The 16,480-nt window shown below is 36.8% G+C and overlaps 1 protein-coding gene across 3 annotated transcripts in view; it reads right to left on the bottom strand.

The window, feature by feature from the left end:
• Positions 1-16,480, bottom strand: part of Sh (Potassium voltage-gated channel protein Shaker) — a 907,958-nt gene that overhangs the window by 281,159 nt on the left and 610,319 nt on the right. For all 3 annotated transcript variants that reach the window (XM_081727649.1, XM_081727648.1, XM_081727651.1), the window contains exon 3: positions 8,864-9,129. In XM_081727649.1, the coding sequence (XP_081583775.1) occupies positions 8,864-9,129 (266 nt within the window). The remainder of the gene's footprint in view (positions 1-8,863; positions 9,130-16,480) is intronic.

Here is a 16,480-nt window from a genome sequence, read left to right as displayed (position 1 = left end):
GGGATTCTAGAAATTAAGGGAGGAATTTTCCTCTCTAACGTATTTGGCTGAAACACTGTTGTTTCGCGTTCTGTAGTTATGAACTGTAAGCTAAAGGAGACGCAAGCATAGGCGCCCCAAGGTGGGGGTAGGGTGGGGCCTTTTACTCCTGGCTCACGAAAATGTATACGTAATATAGCAAACCACGTATATTAAATATCAGAAATACCAGATGTAATATAGTAATCATGGTGATGCCCCCCCCCCTAAAAATTTCTTCGGGCGTTCCTGGACACAAGTGAAAGATTTAGTAGAACGAGAAGTGATAGGAAGCATAAGATTAGAGAAAAACCAAAGCAGAGACACGGTGTTGTCTACCACAAGACCATATTGTTTGTTTCTTGATTGTCTGGAAAGAAAATGTTAATCGAAAAGACACACACTAGTAGATCCAGAAGAATCATTTGGAGGGGGGTGGATCTCCTTCTGGATGATTAGCTAATATAGGCTTGAGAAAATGAAATGAACGTTACACAACGCTTTCTGACCAGTGTTGTAGTCTGAACTATGAAGTCCTTTTGGCAAAATTTAGGTTTGTTATTAGAGAGTAATACCAAACCAAACAAAGTGTAAAACGTTACAATAATAATTTAGAAAATATTATTTTATAGTTTCAACATTGTTCAAAGGTTTCATTTTCTTTTGCGATCCCTCTGTCTTCTATGGCCCTAGGTAATTTGCCGTGTGTGCCTAAAATCCGGTGGAATCAATAATCAAATCAAAGTTTATTCTAGATATTTTAAGTATGAACTGAAGATTAAAGTATTTGATTTGATAATGCCAGCTAAAATATTACAGTATGTCTTTATGTATATAGTAAAACTACGGAATATTTTCTTTGCTTCATTGCTAAATTCTGTTAACTATTAATTTGGGTATAATTTTACAAGAGTTTAGCCATTTTTTTATCTAGATTCTGAGCGTCATTTAGCTATTTGTTGAAATCACGTGCTGGCAACATTTTATCGTGCATGGACAAACGGGCCAGGGGCTCACCAACGCTGATCCACCGGTTTCGAAGTCCCCAAAACTTCTTAACTCAGCATACATTTCTACATTTTCTCAGTAAAACTATAATTGTTTAACAGGGAAATGATTGATGTAGTATGAAAATTTGATTTTACACTTCATCTGTACTCTTTCTCTTATAAAAACAATCTAATTCTATCAATTTTTTTTTGAAAATATAGGTGGAAGTATTTTGCAATTACTTAATGTCTTTTCAAGTGCAGAGAGAACGACGGCTCAGTGGTAGAGTGCTTACCTCTGGTACGTGGGGTCCTTAGTTCGATCCCCGCCAAGTAAGTTTGTGGTGGACATTATGTCCGTTGGGCCACTCCCACTTTCTCATTCCACCATCATCGTTCAGTTGCTTTAATAATCCTTTTTTTTTTAGCTTAAAGGCATATTCGTGGGACGTTAAACTGAAAGATTTCAATTTTTCGGGTTCAGAAGAATACCTGTTTAATACTATATAGACGTAGTGACTTGGAACGGATCCTTCCAACAAAAATTTCTGTGTGCGCGCTTGGAACGGAGCGATATCCTAACTCCATTTTTTCGGTATTTATGGGCTACAAAAGTGAAATTCATTAAAATCTCAAAAAAATCTCAAATCTCAATCAAAATATTGTGCTGGAACGGGGAAAAAAGGTTGTGGCCGAGAAAGTGGAAAGAGGCCTGGTGGATAGAAAAGGAAGGGGAGGTAAACTTAATGAATTGGACCAAAGGTATCAGCATTAATAAAGAATGGAGAAATATTATTGATAAATACAGAAAAATGTATGTGAATTAATGTATTCAATGGTTGCTTGCTCCTTGTTGTTTCTTTCTGGTAAAATGTTATGTTGTCCCATTGGTCAGTTAAGATAGATTTCCACGCTTCTGATTGGCTATTTGAACGGGCCAATGAGAGAGCAGATACGGAGATGAATTGTGTATATATACTTGAGTAGTTTTTTGTATCACTCAGTGTACGTCTGATGAGGATCTTGGCTAGAAGATCGAAACGTCACGTGTAAATGAGTTTTTATATTAAATAAGTGCAGTCTTGTTCAGCAGTGTGTTTATTTGTCTAATTTTATTTGCAAGACGTATGACTATGATTGTGTGTCAGATTGAAACCTCAAAATCCGATATTTTGTTGACACCCCTCCAATTATTATTGCCGTTATTCAACATCGCAAACCGTTGCGGATTCAAAAATAGCATTTCTCTAATGAATTTGGTTGAAAGAAAAGACTTTATAAGGTTTTTAAAAATTACATAAACCTACCTAAATTAGAAATGACGCGTCATTGGCTCGTGGCAGCATTGATTGTTTCAAATGCTTTCCATATATTAACGCATAAACGTTGCTTGAAGAAGAACACCTATGTCTCCTGGGAGGCCAACACGTGAGACATCTGTTAACTATTCCGTGTACCACGTTCTAACCTCTTAACTTACACCAAACGAACGCCCGATTCATTATTCATAAAGTTTTCCGTTATTACACGGCAATGAGGGAAGTAGGAGAGGGGAGAATGTTTACATACTCAACTGAAGAAAGGTGTTCGCTATTCTTTTCCCATAGTGCAACATTACTTTACACGAGCGTCTCTCAAACTTTTTAAAAATGGGAGCCATTTTTATTGGTCAAAGTGTTCTACGGACCACCTTTCTCATCTCCTTTTCGAAAGCAAATTTATCAATTTCATTTTGTTTTATTTTGTTTTCAGCATACGTTATACCCATCTATATTTATAAAAATGAAGGTCACTATGTTTGTGACTTTATACCTATTGAACCACACGACGGATCTCGATCAAATTTTCCACATAGATGAGGTTCGGGCCTGGTTTTTATAATTTTACTTTGACGGTGCAACTTAGGAGAAGAAGAGGGGATATATATAAAAACGATCGACAATGACATATATTAGTGCCGAAACCATAGTTCTCGGGTTAGCTGAGATGAACAGTGACCTTCAGATGCCGTACTAAAACTGAAATGAAATCTTTCAGTCTTACGTTCCATGGTTATGCCGGCTAGGCTATAGGAGGTAGTGATGATGAGAAATAAATGAAATGGTGGAATGAAGAAAGTGGAAGGAAACGGAAAAACCCAAGAAAACCCATACACATGGTGTTTGTCCACCATAAAGTTCACTTGGGACCGAACCAGCTACCCCATGCACCAGAGGGGAACACTCTACCAGTGATTCACCGCGACTCCCTTTCCGATGGAGTTTAAATCCAAATTCACCTCTTTATATATCCAAAATGAAACGTATTCTCCCCGTGCAAAGAACGGACTTTCTGCTAGTATCCTTTATTTTTTAAAAATACTATTAATTTTTAAATTAACTTAATTACATATTTTTATTAACCCTTTCATAATTTTGCATTTTTAAAAGGAAAATTTAGACTTCCAACAAAGTAGCGACTGGACTATCACTAATTATCTTACAGAATCATAGTTCGTTCGGCATTCTCTTTGGATTGAAGCACACTTTGAAATTATACCTGGCATATGTATGCATGACGTATCCGGAGGTGGATTCGGGAGAATTTCGCAAATTTTTCTCCAAAAATTCTTTCTTTATATATATAGTTTTGGTCCTGTGGAACGGCTCCGCCATGAAAAGTACTATTTGGTAGGAAATGAACGTGCCAAATGTCATTCTAATATCTAAAATAATTATGAGGGGGAACTCTTTACGAACATCATGAGAGATCAATGAAAAGTGAAATGAAATGAAATCTTTAAGTTTTACGTCCCACGGTTATGCCGGTTAGGCTAAAGAAGACGGTGAGGATGAGAGATGAGTGAAAATGGTGGAATGAAGAGAGTGGGAGGAAACGGGAGAACCCCGAGAAAACATACAAGCACGGTGTTTGTCCACCATAAAGTTCACTTGGCGAGGGCTGGGATCGAACCTGGGACCCCAAGCACCAGAGGTGAACGCTCTACCACTGAGCCACCGCACCCCCTCAATGAAAAGTGTGATAATAACTTTTAAACTATATTTATTATAAGAGTATATTATGTAATGATTTGTATATTTTTTAAACGCTGACAAATTATCTTCATTATGTACGTATAATCATTTTATCAGTTTATGGTTTTTACACTATGAATTATATAATATTAAAAGTGTATTTGCTATCTAAGATTCGGGTAAACTAGTGTTGCTCACGATTCTCAAGTTTAAACAAGTACTTCCCGTCCCGTCTCGTGGCAAATACTACTATCAGTATATTATTTGTGCACTGCCAACACTTTTCAATTTCCCTCCGCTCATTTGCTCTTTAAACTGTTCTATAGAAAGCGAGAAGTTTATATTATTATTATTATTATTATTATTATTATTATTATTATTATTATTATTAGTAGTAGTATTTCTGTCCTAGCCTTCAGGTCCCTGTTTATGGGCAAGTAATGCTATCAAATGCAACAAGCGAAAAATTGTTTAGCCCGCTTACATTCTGATACTTTCGATGTCCAAGGAGTCGGCGACCAAGCACAGCAAAATTTGGATAATATTCTGGCAAAAGTCTAGCAAGACCAGCATGTAAGCAGTCATGACATTGCTAATTAATCTAAACATTCATTCAGCAAACAGTGTTTTAAACCATTTGGGAAAAGCTGGCCATAAAGTAAAGATCAACATTTGATTGTCATATAATGATAATTTGATTTACTCAAACGACTTTCTACCTGCAATTCTCTACTGAAACGTATCGAAATCGGGCCACTTTCTGAAACGGTTGATCATGAGTGATGAAAAGTGGATAAGTTACGAAACAATGTGCGAAAAAAATATCATATTTGTAGCAAGGAGAAGCTCCACAGTCTGTGGCAAATTCCACACTGACGCCCACGAAAATTGTGCTGTGCGTTTGGTGGGATTTCAAGGGCATCCTACAGCAGAAAGAACGATAGACTGAGACTTGTTCTGTCTGCAATTAGCATGAGGGTATCAATTCAAAAGAAACGATAAAAACTGGTCAATAGAAGGGGTATGGTATACCACGCTCACAACGCCATCTGCATACATGTTTAACAACCCGTCAGACATTCAGAGAACATGGCTGGGAAGTTTTAATGGATCCCCTGTATAGCACAGACTTGGCCCCGTCAAACTATATTTTTTTCGGTCTCTGCAGAGATCCCTGAATGGTTTTAAGTTAGTTACAATAGAAACCTGTGAAAACCACATGTCACTATTTTTTGATCAAAAATCCTTGAAATTCTATAGCTGTGGGATTTGTGTTGCCAGAAATAGCAGAAAGTCTTCGAACAAAATAGTTCATGTGTGGATTCATAATATTATTCTCAAATCTAAGTAAATATATTCTTAATTTTGACCTTAAAGGCTCAGTACTTTTAGACAACCTGTAATTCCCAGAAAATACAGAAGCAAATAAATTAGGTAAACTGAGTCGATTTTAGGATATTTGTTTTTTTAATGTCCTTCATTGATTTTTCCCTTAAAAATCAAGGACACTATTTATCATACGAGTTTATCCGAACTTACTCGATCTGGATCAAACTTGGCATGTTGATTTACCTTGAACTCTAGACAAACGGGTGAAATATTATGGTGTGCATAGTTTTAATTCCCGAGTGATGGATCATCAAATTTTGAGGTTGAACTTCATGAAATTTAGGCAAAAGAATTTTAATAAATAATTACTAAATATAAATCACTGATGGAAGACTTCTTTTCTCCAGTTAGAAGACTTAGTGGATTGAGAAACAGAAAATTTTAAACCAAGTCATACTACCTTATTGCGAAAATAAGAAATTACATGTAAACGTACTAACTATCAACATGATCTGTGACCGGTCAGGTCGAATTCAGACGTTTACCTCTATGCCGCATTATACGGTAATACATTATCAATTTGTAACTCAATTGCATGTTTTATATTTGTAGTAACAATAATTAAAGAAAATTGACTGGAAAAGGAAATTTCCCAAGATCAAGGAATGCCAACAACTTGTTCTGTGTTGTTCGTTTAATTCTTAGCGTTTAGCTCCGATCCGAGGCTATATGAGATTTGAACCTACAATTTTAAGAACCCCTGAAATGTGTACAATGCTCTTCTACCTAGAATGAAATCCGGGACCCCGTGTGACTACAGGGCCCTAAATCAAAGAATATCATAACTGCCAACAGATGTACTATATACGACCCAAGCACACTGAATTGCCTCACTGTCAGTTCTATAATAGGGTTTAAATCAACGGGTGGATGAGGGGAATTTCTCCCTCTCGGCTCGTCAAAGAAGAATTTTTCCTTGGTAAAGAAATTTTTTTTCCCATTCATAAATACAATCGTGAAACAATGAATATATCTGACAAAGTCCTCCCCTCCGTCATAAAACAGTTCGATTCGAACCCTGGTCCTATAGTATAGCTCCAAATTTCTTGTTTCAAGATTGATTGTTTTGATATTATTTACATGAAACCCCTACTAGAAATCAAACAAAGAACTTAACGTTTTTTTATTGGAATGGGAAAAACTCTATTTTTTTGGTAATGCAACAAATATATCTTTTTTCATGCAACAATCATTATTATCGCATTCATTAACATTTCAAAGAAACTAGAAGGAGATTCAGTCCTATCCTGGTGCAGCACAAACGATCACAATTAAATAAGAATCTACTTCCAATGTTCTAAGCCATCGTAACGTTTATAAAATGTTTCTAAAAGTATGTTTTCCTCAGGAATCAAAATACTAGTAAATACAGAAAAAATCCTTATTGACATAATACCAACCATAGAGTTTTTTTTACTTGGTTATCTATTTTTGTAAGATATAATGGGCACGATACAAATTCTCTCTCACACAAATCTAAAATTATATTGGTAATCTTTCTAATCTATGTCCCCGAAAAACATATTCGGAAGTATTTTGCACTTTATGAGACAAAACTCCTGGATAGAATTATTTATTTTGAAATAGAAACGTAACTTTGAACTACCACGAATGAACCCCATTGATTCCACTATAAAATAAATTTTTGTACTTTATTAGTTTCTATTATTATCTAGGTATCTTGCCGTATTGCTTTTTCCATTATCTGGGTATCTTTCCTTATCACTTTTCCATTATCTAGGTTTCATTTTATCATTTTTATTTAAATACCTTTGCTTATCACTTTTTCATTATCTAGATATTCCTTTCTACAATGTAACTTTATTATGTTTTTTTTTAAATATACGAAATCTAGGTTTCAGTTTGATTGGAATATGGAAAGCGCGATTTTCAAATCCTTTAAATATTTTCATACAACAATACATATTATCGATTAATAATGGAAGTTGGTGATTTGGGTTCACTTCTTGGTGAGTATTTATGATTTGGATGTCATATTATGGTTTGATTATTTTAATGTCTCACAATATTTTCAGAACCATGCGAGTAGACAAACGGATAATCAGCGTTCTTGTTGGACAATGTAGAAGTTTCGAGTTTTAAGATCCGAGATCCTAACAGAAGTTTTTCTAGTGTTTTCCTTAGTTCCAGTAGGCAATTGCTCGGATGGTGCCATTAAGCATATGCCTTGTCTGACTTCATTCCCTTTCTGTTAATTGTTGTTGTTGTTGTTGTTTATTAATGATTCCAGAAGAAATTGGCCTGATTGGTTTCGTCTGAAAGTCTTTCAAAATTAATTAATTTTCAGTTACGTTTCCAAAGCGTTACAGTACCTCAACAACGTTACGCAAACAAAATAATGTCTAAGTTACGTTTCAGTAACATTACAGTACCTCATAACGTTCTAATGGAACACTTATTTTACATATCAGCCTCGTACCAAAGTACTATTATATTATATTGATAAGGATTTAATGTTTCAGGAACATCAGAAACTTATTTTTGCAATCATTTGTGCTGCGCATTCAACTTAGGCGTGTGCTCGTCACAACGGAACAATCGCCAACTTGAACAAAGCTTGGAGTTGTGGTAGAACATCAGACTTAGGATTTCTCTATTGTATATAACTAATTAGTGGCACCCTGCTGTTTATATGAAGTTGAAACTTTCGGGAAGGCAGCGTCACCCACATGAGTACTAATTATTACACGCACATAAAAAATACCCTAAACTAGAGCTGACGATACCTCATAGAAAGGAAATTACTCTTCTTATCAGAAAACTAATACTACACACCAGGCCTGTAGCCAGCCCAAAAATATTGGGGGAAGGAGGCAGTAGAAATTCGAGGGGCGCGATCCAACCATAGTATACTGCATCACCATATTATAGTTCATTTGTAAGCCTACCGTGAAAATTTTATAGAGCCCAGTAAAAATTTACGGGGCTCGCGGCCCCTTCCGTGTCCCATGTAGATACGGGCCTCTTTGTGAATACAACTTTTTCATGTGAGGCAGCCTCATTACAAAGAATGTGGAATACTGGCTTTCTGATAAAAGCACTGATTGTCTTTCTATGCAATATCGTCAGCACTAATTATTGGTATTTGTATGATAATTAGTGCTCAAGTGAATGGTACTGTCTTTACAGAGGTGTGAAATTGAGTGAAATAACGGGAAACGTACACAGTCCGTCCTAACTGAGTACAACATGCTCTGAAGTTTTTTAAATTTTGTCTAGTGTATAATTTGCTAAGGTGGCACTTGTTCCGTTGACTGGCAATACGCCTCAATGCAGGGCATTATATCTACTAAACAATCCATAACCCATTTAAATAGTAAGATTCTGTTTCTAGTGCAAACACATTCACAGAACATTACCCGCTATTGCTAGACTATACAATGAATGAAATTTCTATTCCTAAACCCCTTCTACCGACACTACTGCACTTACCTGAATTTGTTTGTGGCAAGTTCGCCAAGTTCATAAAACTTAATTTCTTCGGAGAACACGTCCAAGGGGACGTTGACGGGTCTCCTCAACCTGCCCCCGCTTTGGTAGTAATACAAGATGGCATCGAAACTAGGGCGGTTCCTGTCGAAGAAATATTCGTTCCTGAGCGGATCAAAGTAGCGGATTCGTCGGGCGGGGTCCCCCAGCAACGTATCGGGAAACTGGTTGAGAGTCCGCAACTGGGTCTCGAAGCGTAGACCACTCACCTGCAAAGACAAAAGAAATACACCAACTTGTAGTTAAGCTTACAATACAATTAGAATGCAATTATATACCAATTAATATGCACATAGTATATTACAAGCAAAGCTTACGTATCCGGAAACATTACCTGAAATATTTTTATAATTGTATCATCATATGAATCGCCTAGTATCAAATTCCGCCACATCCATTTCGCTTAGTTTCGAGTAATCTTGCAAAACGTGCAGTGAAACTCCATATACACGCGTTCAAAGTCCCATATTTGAACTATTTTTTTTTAAGTATGAAATATCAAGCTTTTAAACAAAGTACTGCTTCCATGGCATTCCTTTAGATCAAACATATTACAAGCAATATATAACTCAATTTCTGTAAAAAATGGATTAGCGGCTTGTGATACTAGGCGCATCATATATTTCATTAACCACATACTGTTCTCTTGCAAGGCTTAATAAAGTATGTTTGGATATCAGTTTCCTCTTAACGGGGTCAAATACCTACAACATTTTTGTTTCTATGGGAATTATGTTTCTGTTATTTTTAATGAACTAGATCTCTTTAACGGTTTGATTTTACTGACATTTTTTAAAAATATCTATTTCGATACCCATTATATACTGAAAATTAAATTTTACAATTTATAATTTTAATATCTAACAATCAAATTTAATATTAAGAGTACTGAACATTAATCTATATGAGGAGTGCGAAACTTGATGTATCACTTTTTGGCCATTTTCTAACTTTTCGCCCCGGTCAAGGGCGCCCATGTTGTGGTTTCCAAGGGGAGGCAAGTATAAGCGACGTTTCAAAAATAGCTTCAAATTTTGCTGTAACTAATGTAAAAATTCTATTGGATTTTCGATATTCTGAACTACAATTTCCTCTAGGGGGCGAGCGCCCCCACCTTGCCCCCCCTGATGGGCACCCTTGGCCTTGGTAGTTTGTCATACTGAAATCTATATACTAGAAAATATTGATAGTTGATTAATTGAAAAATTCCTATTTAGCAGTAAGTGTATTTATTTATTTCGTTTTCATCAGTGTATTTGAAATTTAGTTCAACCGGTTGTTATTTGCTCTCCTATATTTTTTTTAAATGTACGTATAATGCTTTGCCATAGCAGTACAGATATATAGGGTCCTTGATTTAAAAAAAAAACTATCAATAAAATACCAAAATATAATCGATGTTGTTTCTTACATCATAGCGCAGAAACGGCTGAACCGTCCTGACCAGAGTTACTACCAATAGCGTGATATCAAATTTTGCAAACGAGGGGGGGAGGGGAGGCAGATTGTCCACAGACATTAGAGTTTCACGTTTATTATTAGTACCTTAATATGCAATTTATTAATAAAGCATATATTTCTCAATCTCGAGGTGGGACTATTTCCCCTGTCTGCCCTCCCTAAATGACACCCCTGTTAGCATCTATCTTGAACTGGGCTTTTATGATTCATTTTGATCACAATGCATTTCCTAACGAAGAGAGGAGATACAGCTACGGAATTCAATATTCTATTTCAGGATGGCAAAACATATACATATTTATTACAGGAGATCAAATTACAACCTTTGAATTAAATTTAAAATACTTTCACTTCACTGTTGAAAACGACATATATACTTTTAATTGTGGAATTTTTAATTAATCCATTATCAATTTTTTTCAGCATATAGATCTCAGTATGATCAACTACCGGAGCTAAAAATTACAGGATGGCCAAAAGGTTGCATGTTTTGCCATCCGTATAGATTTATTTCATAATGTTGTAATTTGTTTGTCTTTAAAAATGTACAGGGTAACCACAAGTCCCGTTACCCCTTGATAAATGCTAATGTAAGTTTTCCTGTTATCCTTTTATAAATGCTCATGTAAGATTTGCCATTGTTTCAGATTGTATGAACGATGGTTGATACTTTCAGTTACAGTATTGAAGAAACGTGTTATTGCAAGTTGTTGGGTGCATGAGGGAAATCACAGTTGTTCGTTCCTCTCTTGGAGAAGTACGGAATCAAAGAGAAATGTTGGTTTCAGCATGATGGGGCACCTGCCCATTATACCCTTGCCGTACGCGAATATCTTACGGAAGTCTTTCCTGGGCGTTGGATGTGTCATGGTAGTACCGATCTGTCCGCACAACTTGTCTGGCCACTACGAAGCCCAGATCTGTCATAATGCACTATGGGGTTCTTAAAGGGTATCGTTGCACAACCAGTTTACGATAGCTGACAGTTACACCTGCAATGCTCCGCAAAATGTCGTACAGAACCTGGCGGCGTATTATTCTTTGTCATGAGAATGACGGTCGACAGACTGATCCTTTGGACACTTAATGTTTCCTATCTAAATAAAACTTCTCGAAAGCATTATTGTTCATGTCATTCAGTTCTTTCCGTGTAGTTATTTACGTACGTTTAGTGGTTTATGTTACTTATTTCCAGGGGTAACTAGGACTGTGTGGTCACCCTGTACATATTATGTTATGCTACTGTTGTATAGCAATAATCCAAATTCATTTCGATAAAGGAAAAGAGATTTTACTAGATTTGAAGAAGAAATCAGTTACATCAAAACATTAAAATTCCTGCCTTTAAAGTAAACAAGAAAATAATTAAAATAAAAAAGAAGCAGGTTTTCAATTCCGATAATAGATGGCCGCCAATGAAATATTTCTTTAGTGCTCCGGAAAGATTATTTATGTTGATTTTTTTCGAAAACTGATCATGTGGATTTGCTTTCATGTTTGCCATTTTGTTCAGATCCATGACATCTATCAATTGATATACAGGGTGCGGCAGCTATTTGAGAATATACATTATAGATCACACAGTATCCTGCATGTCATAGTTACAAATACTTTCTTTTCAGGTAAACATTGGGAAAATCTAGCTTATTCCATAAAAGTAAGAAGCTTACTGTAATTTTCTCCTTTATTGCAGAATACTCTGATTCACACATCGCTGCACTCCTAAATTTCTTCGGGTCCCATTTGTCTTCAAAGTTCAGACAGAACTGAAAGCTGTCAAGGACGATGTGGTCATCGCTTTCCTGGCGCTCGGACATTATTAGGACGCCGAAATTCGTCCGTTCTGTCCACGCTGCAATGGACGAGGATCCTGGGAAGTTTATGCGAGCACACGCCACCATCCGACACGTGGTTCATGGGAACTTTCGTAATAAGTGGAACGTGATCCGGATCGGACAGTTTTTACTCGAGAGAAGCACGGTGAACCTACTTACCAGAGCCAAACGCCTCCTGAACAAGCTGAAACCTTCAGAGGAGCCATGAATTCTGTAGTATTTCTCCGATGAGTAAAACGTTGTCCAGGACTAATGTGAAAAAGATCAGAGGCTGTCGAAATGCCACAAGAAGATTCCAACCGTCTTGCACCTCAGTGATTATTCTGGGGCTCGTGAGCAGTGAAAGTAACATGATGCATTCACATTTCCTTCGTGTAGTGCCAAAGTAAATGCCGTTGCTTATACCGAGGTGTTGAACATGGTTCTGAAACTCTGGATTACGGTTGTAGTTCGTGGGAGGCCGTATATTTTTCAGCAGAACTCCCCTCTATCCCATATAGCTTATGCAACCAAGAATGGATGTCCAACAATTTTCATGGTCCCCGGCTCCCTAGCTATTAACAAATTGGACTAGTGCGTATGGGGGCTCCAATAGGCATCTACACAACACAGTTGCGGGTCTCAAGAAGCTGATATGGGTGCAATGGCAAATATTCCTAAGACTTATCTCATTATTGCTTGCAGGAGGTTTCGACAGCTTGTAGAGGCTGTTATTGTTGCTGACGGCGGATTCGGTCACCTATCCAACATGTTAAAAGATCAGAACCCCAATGTTTATGCCTTATTTCCTGTGGATGTAAATATGTTCCGTATGTCTCATCTTTGAATATTTTTCTCCTTCACACGCTAATTCTGTTGTATCATCACTAGATTGGGTTAATAAATAAACAATATACAATTCTATTACTCCTACTCAGGATCGAGATTTAGCACCCTTCTCCCACCAGGGATCGAATCTGGCAATATATGTATTGGAAGCATAGGCGCTAGCCACTTAGACCCGAAAGTGCACAAGAAATTCCTGTTCAAATAATATTCTTATATATGGTTTATATAAACCCCAAATCATAATTTGAAGGGGTAGAGAAACTGGTCAAGTGTGACCCCTTTCTGGCTATGGACCTGTATTCAGAGCCGTAGCTAGAGATTTCAGCGCCCGGGGTGAAATAGAATTCAGCGGCCTCTACCCTCACTTTACCAAGCTTTTCCTTTTTTTTTTCATATAAGAGAAGCAGTTTTTGTTGTCATACTCCGCTGAATTTTTCTCAAGCTGCTTGGACAGACCATTGCAACAGCCAAAAGCGATCATTATGTATTCTTTTACAAATAAGAGCTGGTTTTAGGAGGCTTATTTTGAACTTGACGAAACTACCTTTAGTTGTATACAGGTTTACTTGGAGAACAGTTATGGAAATTTACAACTGTTTACAACATTTCATACTATCGATAAGAAATGAAATTTCAATACATTAAAAACTGTGTCGAAATGGATGGCAGCATTAATTTCCAGTAATAATTATACATTTCTGTAATTTTATTCTGTATGTGTATAGCAGGATAAACAAGCATTCTATAGGAAAAGAGGACTACTAACATCAAGAAATGTGTCGCTGGACGTTCGTGAACGATTTATTAAGACACTGGTATGGAGCGTGGCGCATTATGGATCAGAGACATGGACATTGAGAAAAGGTGAAATATCCAAGCTAGAAGCACTTGAAATATGGTACTGGCGCAGAATGCTGCGCATTTCATGGACCGAAAGGAAAAGGAATGAAGACGTAACAAAGGAAGATAATGAAGGACGACAGATCATGAAGATAATAGGAAAAAGAAGAAACAGCATGCTTGGCCATCTTATTCGACACTCCGATTGGAACACTGTGCTGATAGAGGAAACGGTAGAAGGAAAACCAGGAAGAGGAAGACCAAGGATAGAATATCTAGATGCAGTTGCGATAAAGAGGCATTATCAAAGTATAAAACAGCTCTCACAAGCGAGAGAAAAGTTTTAAAATTTTCATGTTGCCCACCAACCTATGGTTGAGGTGAACAACAAGAAGAGATGGCAACACAAATAGCGTTTTAATTTCGATTCTTTTACAGTAAAAATATTATGTAAAATGTAATTGAAATTCAGAAGGAGCATTGTTTGCGAATTTCTCAAAGTCTTCATTCTCACCTTCATGATTAATTCGATTGGGTAAAAAAGCGTGATTATCTAAGCAAATTCATTACCACCAAAACGCCGAATACAATTTTGACCATTTCTGATTTTGAAAACGCTCCTGTGTAGGCTATAGCTCGTTACTCGACACCTTGTATACCACATTTTCATTAACAAATCATAATTATATATTAACTTTTCAAAGTAAAAAGTAAAAACTGGTGACTGTTATTGAAACATTTCTGTTGCGAGCGGAGCGAGCAAGAAAATTTTTAACAAATCTATTTCTTTGCAAACCGACAACAGTATTGATTTAATAGGGCACAAATACTTTTTCGGAGCGACGCGTCGATTGACTCATTTTCAACACTTTTTTTTTACTTCTTGTTCGTTCGGCGCCCTCTTGCTATCAACGCCCGGGGCAACTGCCCCACTCGTCCCCCGTTAGCTACGGCTCTGCCTGTATTACAGATATTTTTGACCAGTATTTTGGCCAAGTTAACAAGACAGTGCAGACAAAAAACTATACAAGAAGTGACCTTCTGGACCTCATGACTATAGGCGTGATATAGAGTAACGCAAAAGGGACTCGTTTTTCTTTTGTTTAAATAACATTTGGTTTATCTTGCTACTGATTCCCCTGTAGCGTTTCCGCACTCTTTAAGACAGGAATGTATAAAATATTTACTGGTCGCTGAACTGCTTATGTCGGAACACAGGGGCTTGGAGAAGTTCTTAGCTTTATAAATTGGTAGATTGCGTGACGTTAACAGCCATGGATCATTTTATCAAGTAATACAGTAAGCGTGATCTTTACAAGGCAGTTTTGCCTGGCCTTGTCAGGCGAAAAGAAAATACTTAAAAAGCGCTGAATCATAAACTACTGTAGTCTAAGAAATACGGTATATGTTAAGGAATGATGGATACAGGGAAATAACGGAAGGATACAGTGGTGGTTAACTGTAACTAAGAATTGTGAGTGATGAATGAAAATAATCTGTTATTGATTTTCGTGTAGCCAGGATGGAAGAAAGTAGGAACGCTTTCAAAGTCTTAACTGGAAGACCAATCGGAAAACGACCATTAGGAAGACCAATCGGAAAACGACCATTAGGAAGACCCAGGTATATATCGGAGGACATTAAGATGGATCTCGCAGAAATAGGAATACAAAGTAGAAACTGGATCCAGTTGGCTAAGGATAGAAGTCAGTGGAGAGCTTTTGTGAAGGCGACATTGAATCTCCGGGTTCCATAGTCCATAGAGTTAGTTAATATTAAAAAAAAAAAAAAAAGATTTATATGAGTTTCTACTAAAATATCTGCCGCGGGTAAAAGCTCTTGCATATGCCCTTTTAGTATCATATAAGATCAGGCGGGCACCAAGAAATTTTTGTTGGGTGGTGAAGTCCTTTACTACAAGCCACTGTGTCTCTGTAGGATTGAACGGGTATTATTTTGCACCCAAAAAGACTATAAGTGATTATAAAATACTTCCACCTATATTTTCAGAAAATAATGACAGAACTAGATTGTTTCTATAAGAGAAAGAGTACAGATGAAATGCAAGATCAAATTTTCATGCTACATCAATCATTTCCCTGTTAAACAAGTAGAGTATTATTGACAAAGTGTATAAATGTATGCTGAGGTAGAAAATCTTAGGGGAGGGTGCGGACACTGTGAACTGAACAGTGAGTGCGCTCTTGGACCACATTGAAATCCAAATTAATACGGAATGAAATAGCATTTATGGCAGTTGATCAATGCTTACAATGGAGAAAATGAAATACGGACGTTTGTACACTTTCCCTTTGACCAATTCCTAGATCTTAGTGCAGCGATAGCGTAAAGAGCGAGGGGGACAAACTACTGACAATTAAATTACATTCGTAATTAGTAATATTGCGAAAAAGAGATATGCAGAACTTTTCCTGGAAATAAATATAAATTGGCGATTATTATTATTATTGAAGATTTGAAAATTGAATGTTGCATTTGAAATTTTAAAAAAAAGTGTCAGACTAACGAGCATCCTGGGAGTGCTTAAAGTATGCAGAGTTGACAAAGTAGGACGCCAAGCGAACAAAGATGGAAA

Source organism: Thermobia domestica, chromosome 10, assembly GCF_964235325.1.
Source record: "Thermobia domestica chromosome 10, izTheDome1.hap1.1, whole genome shotgun sequence".
Taxonomy (NCBI): Eukaryota; Metazoa; Arthropoda; class Insecta; order Zygentoma; family Lepismatidae; genus Thermobia; species Thermobia domestica.
The sequence above is the reverse complement of the archived record's forward strand: the minus strand, read 5'-3'. Positions and strand labels throughout refer to the sequence as shown.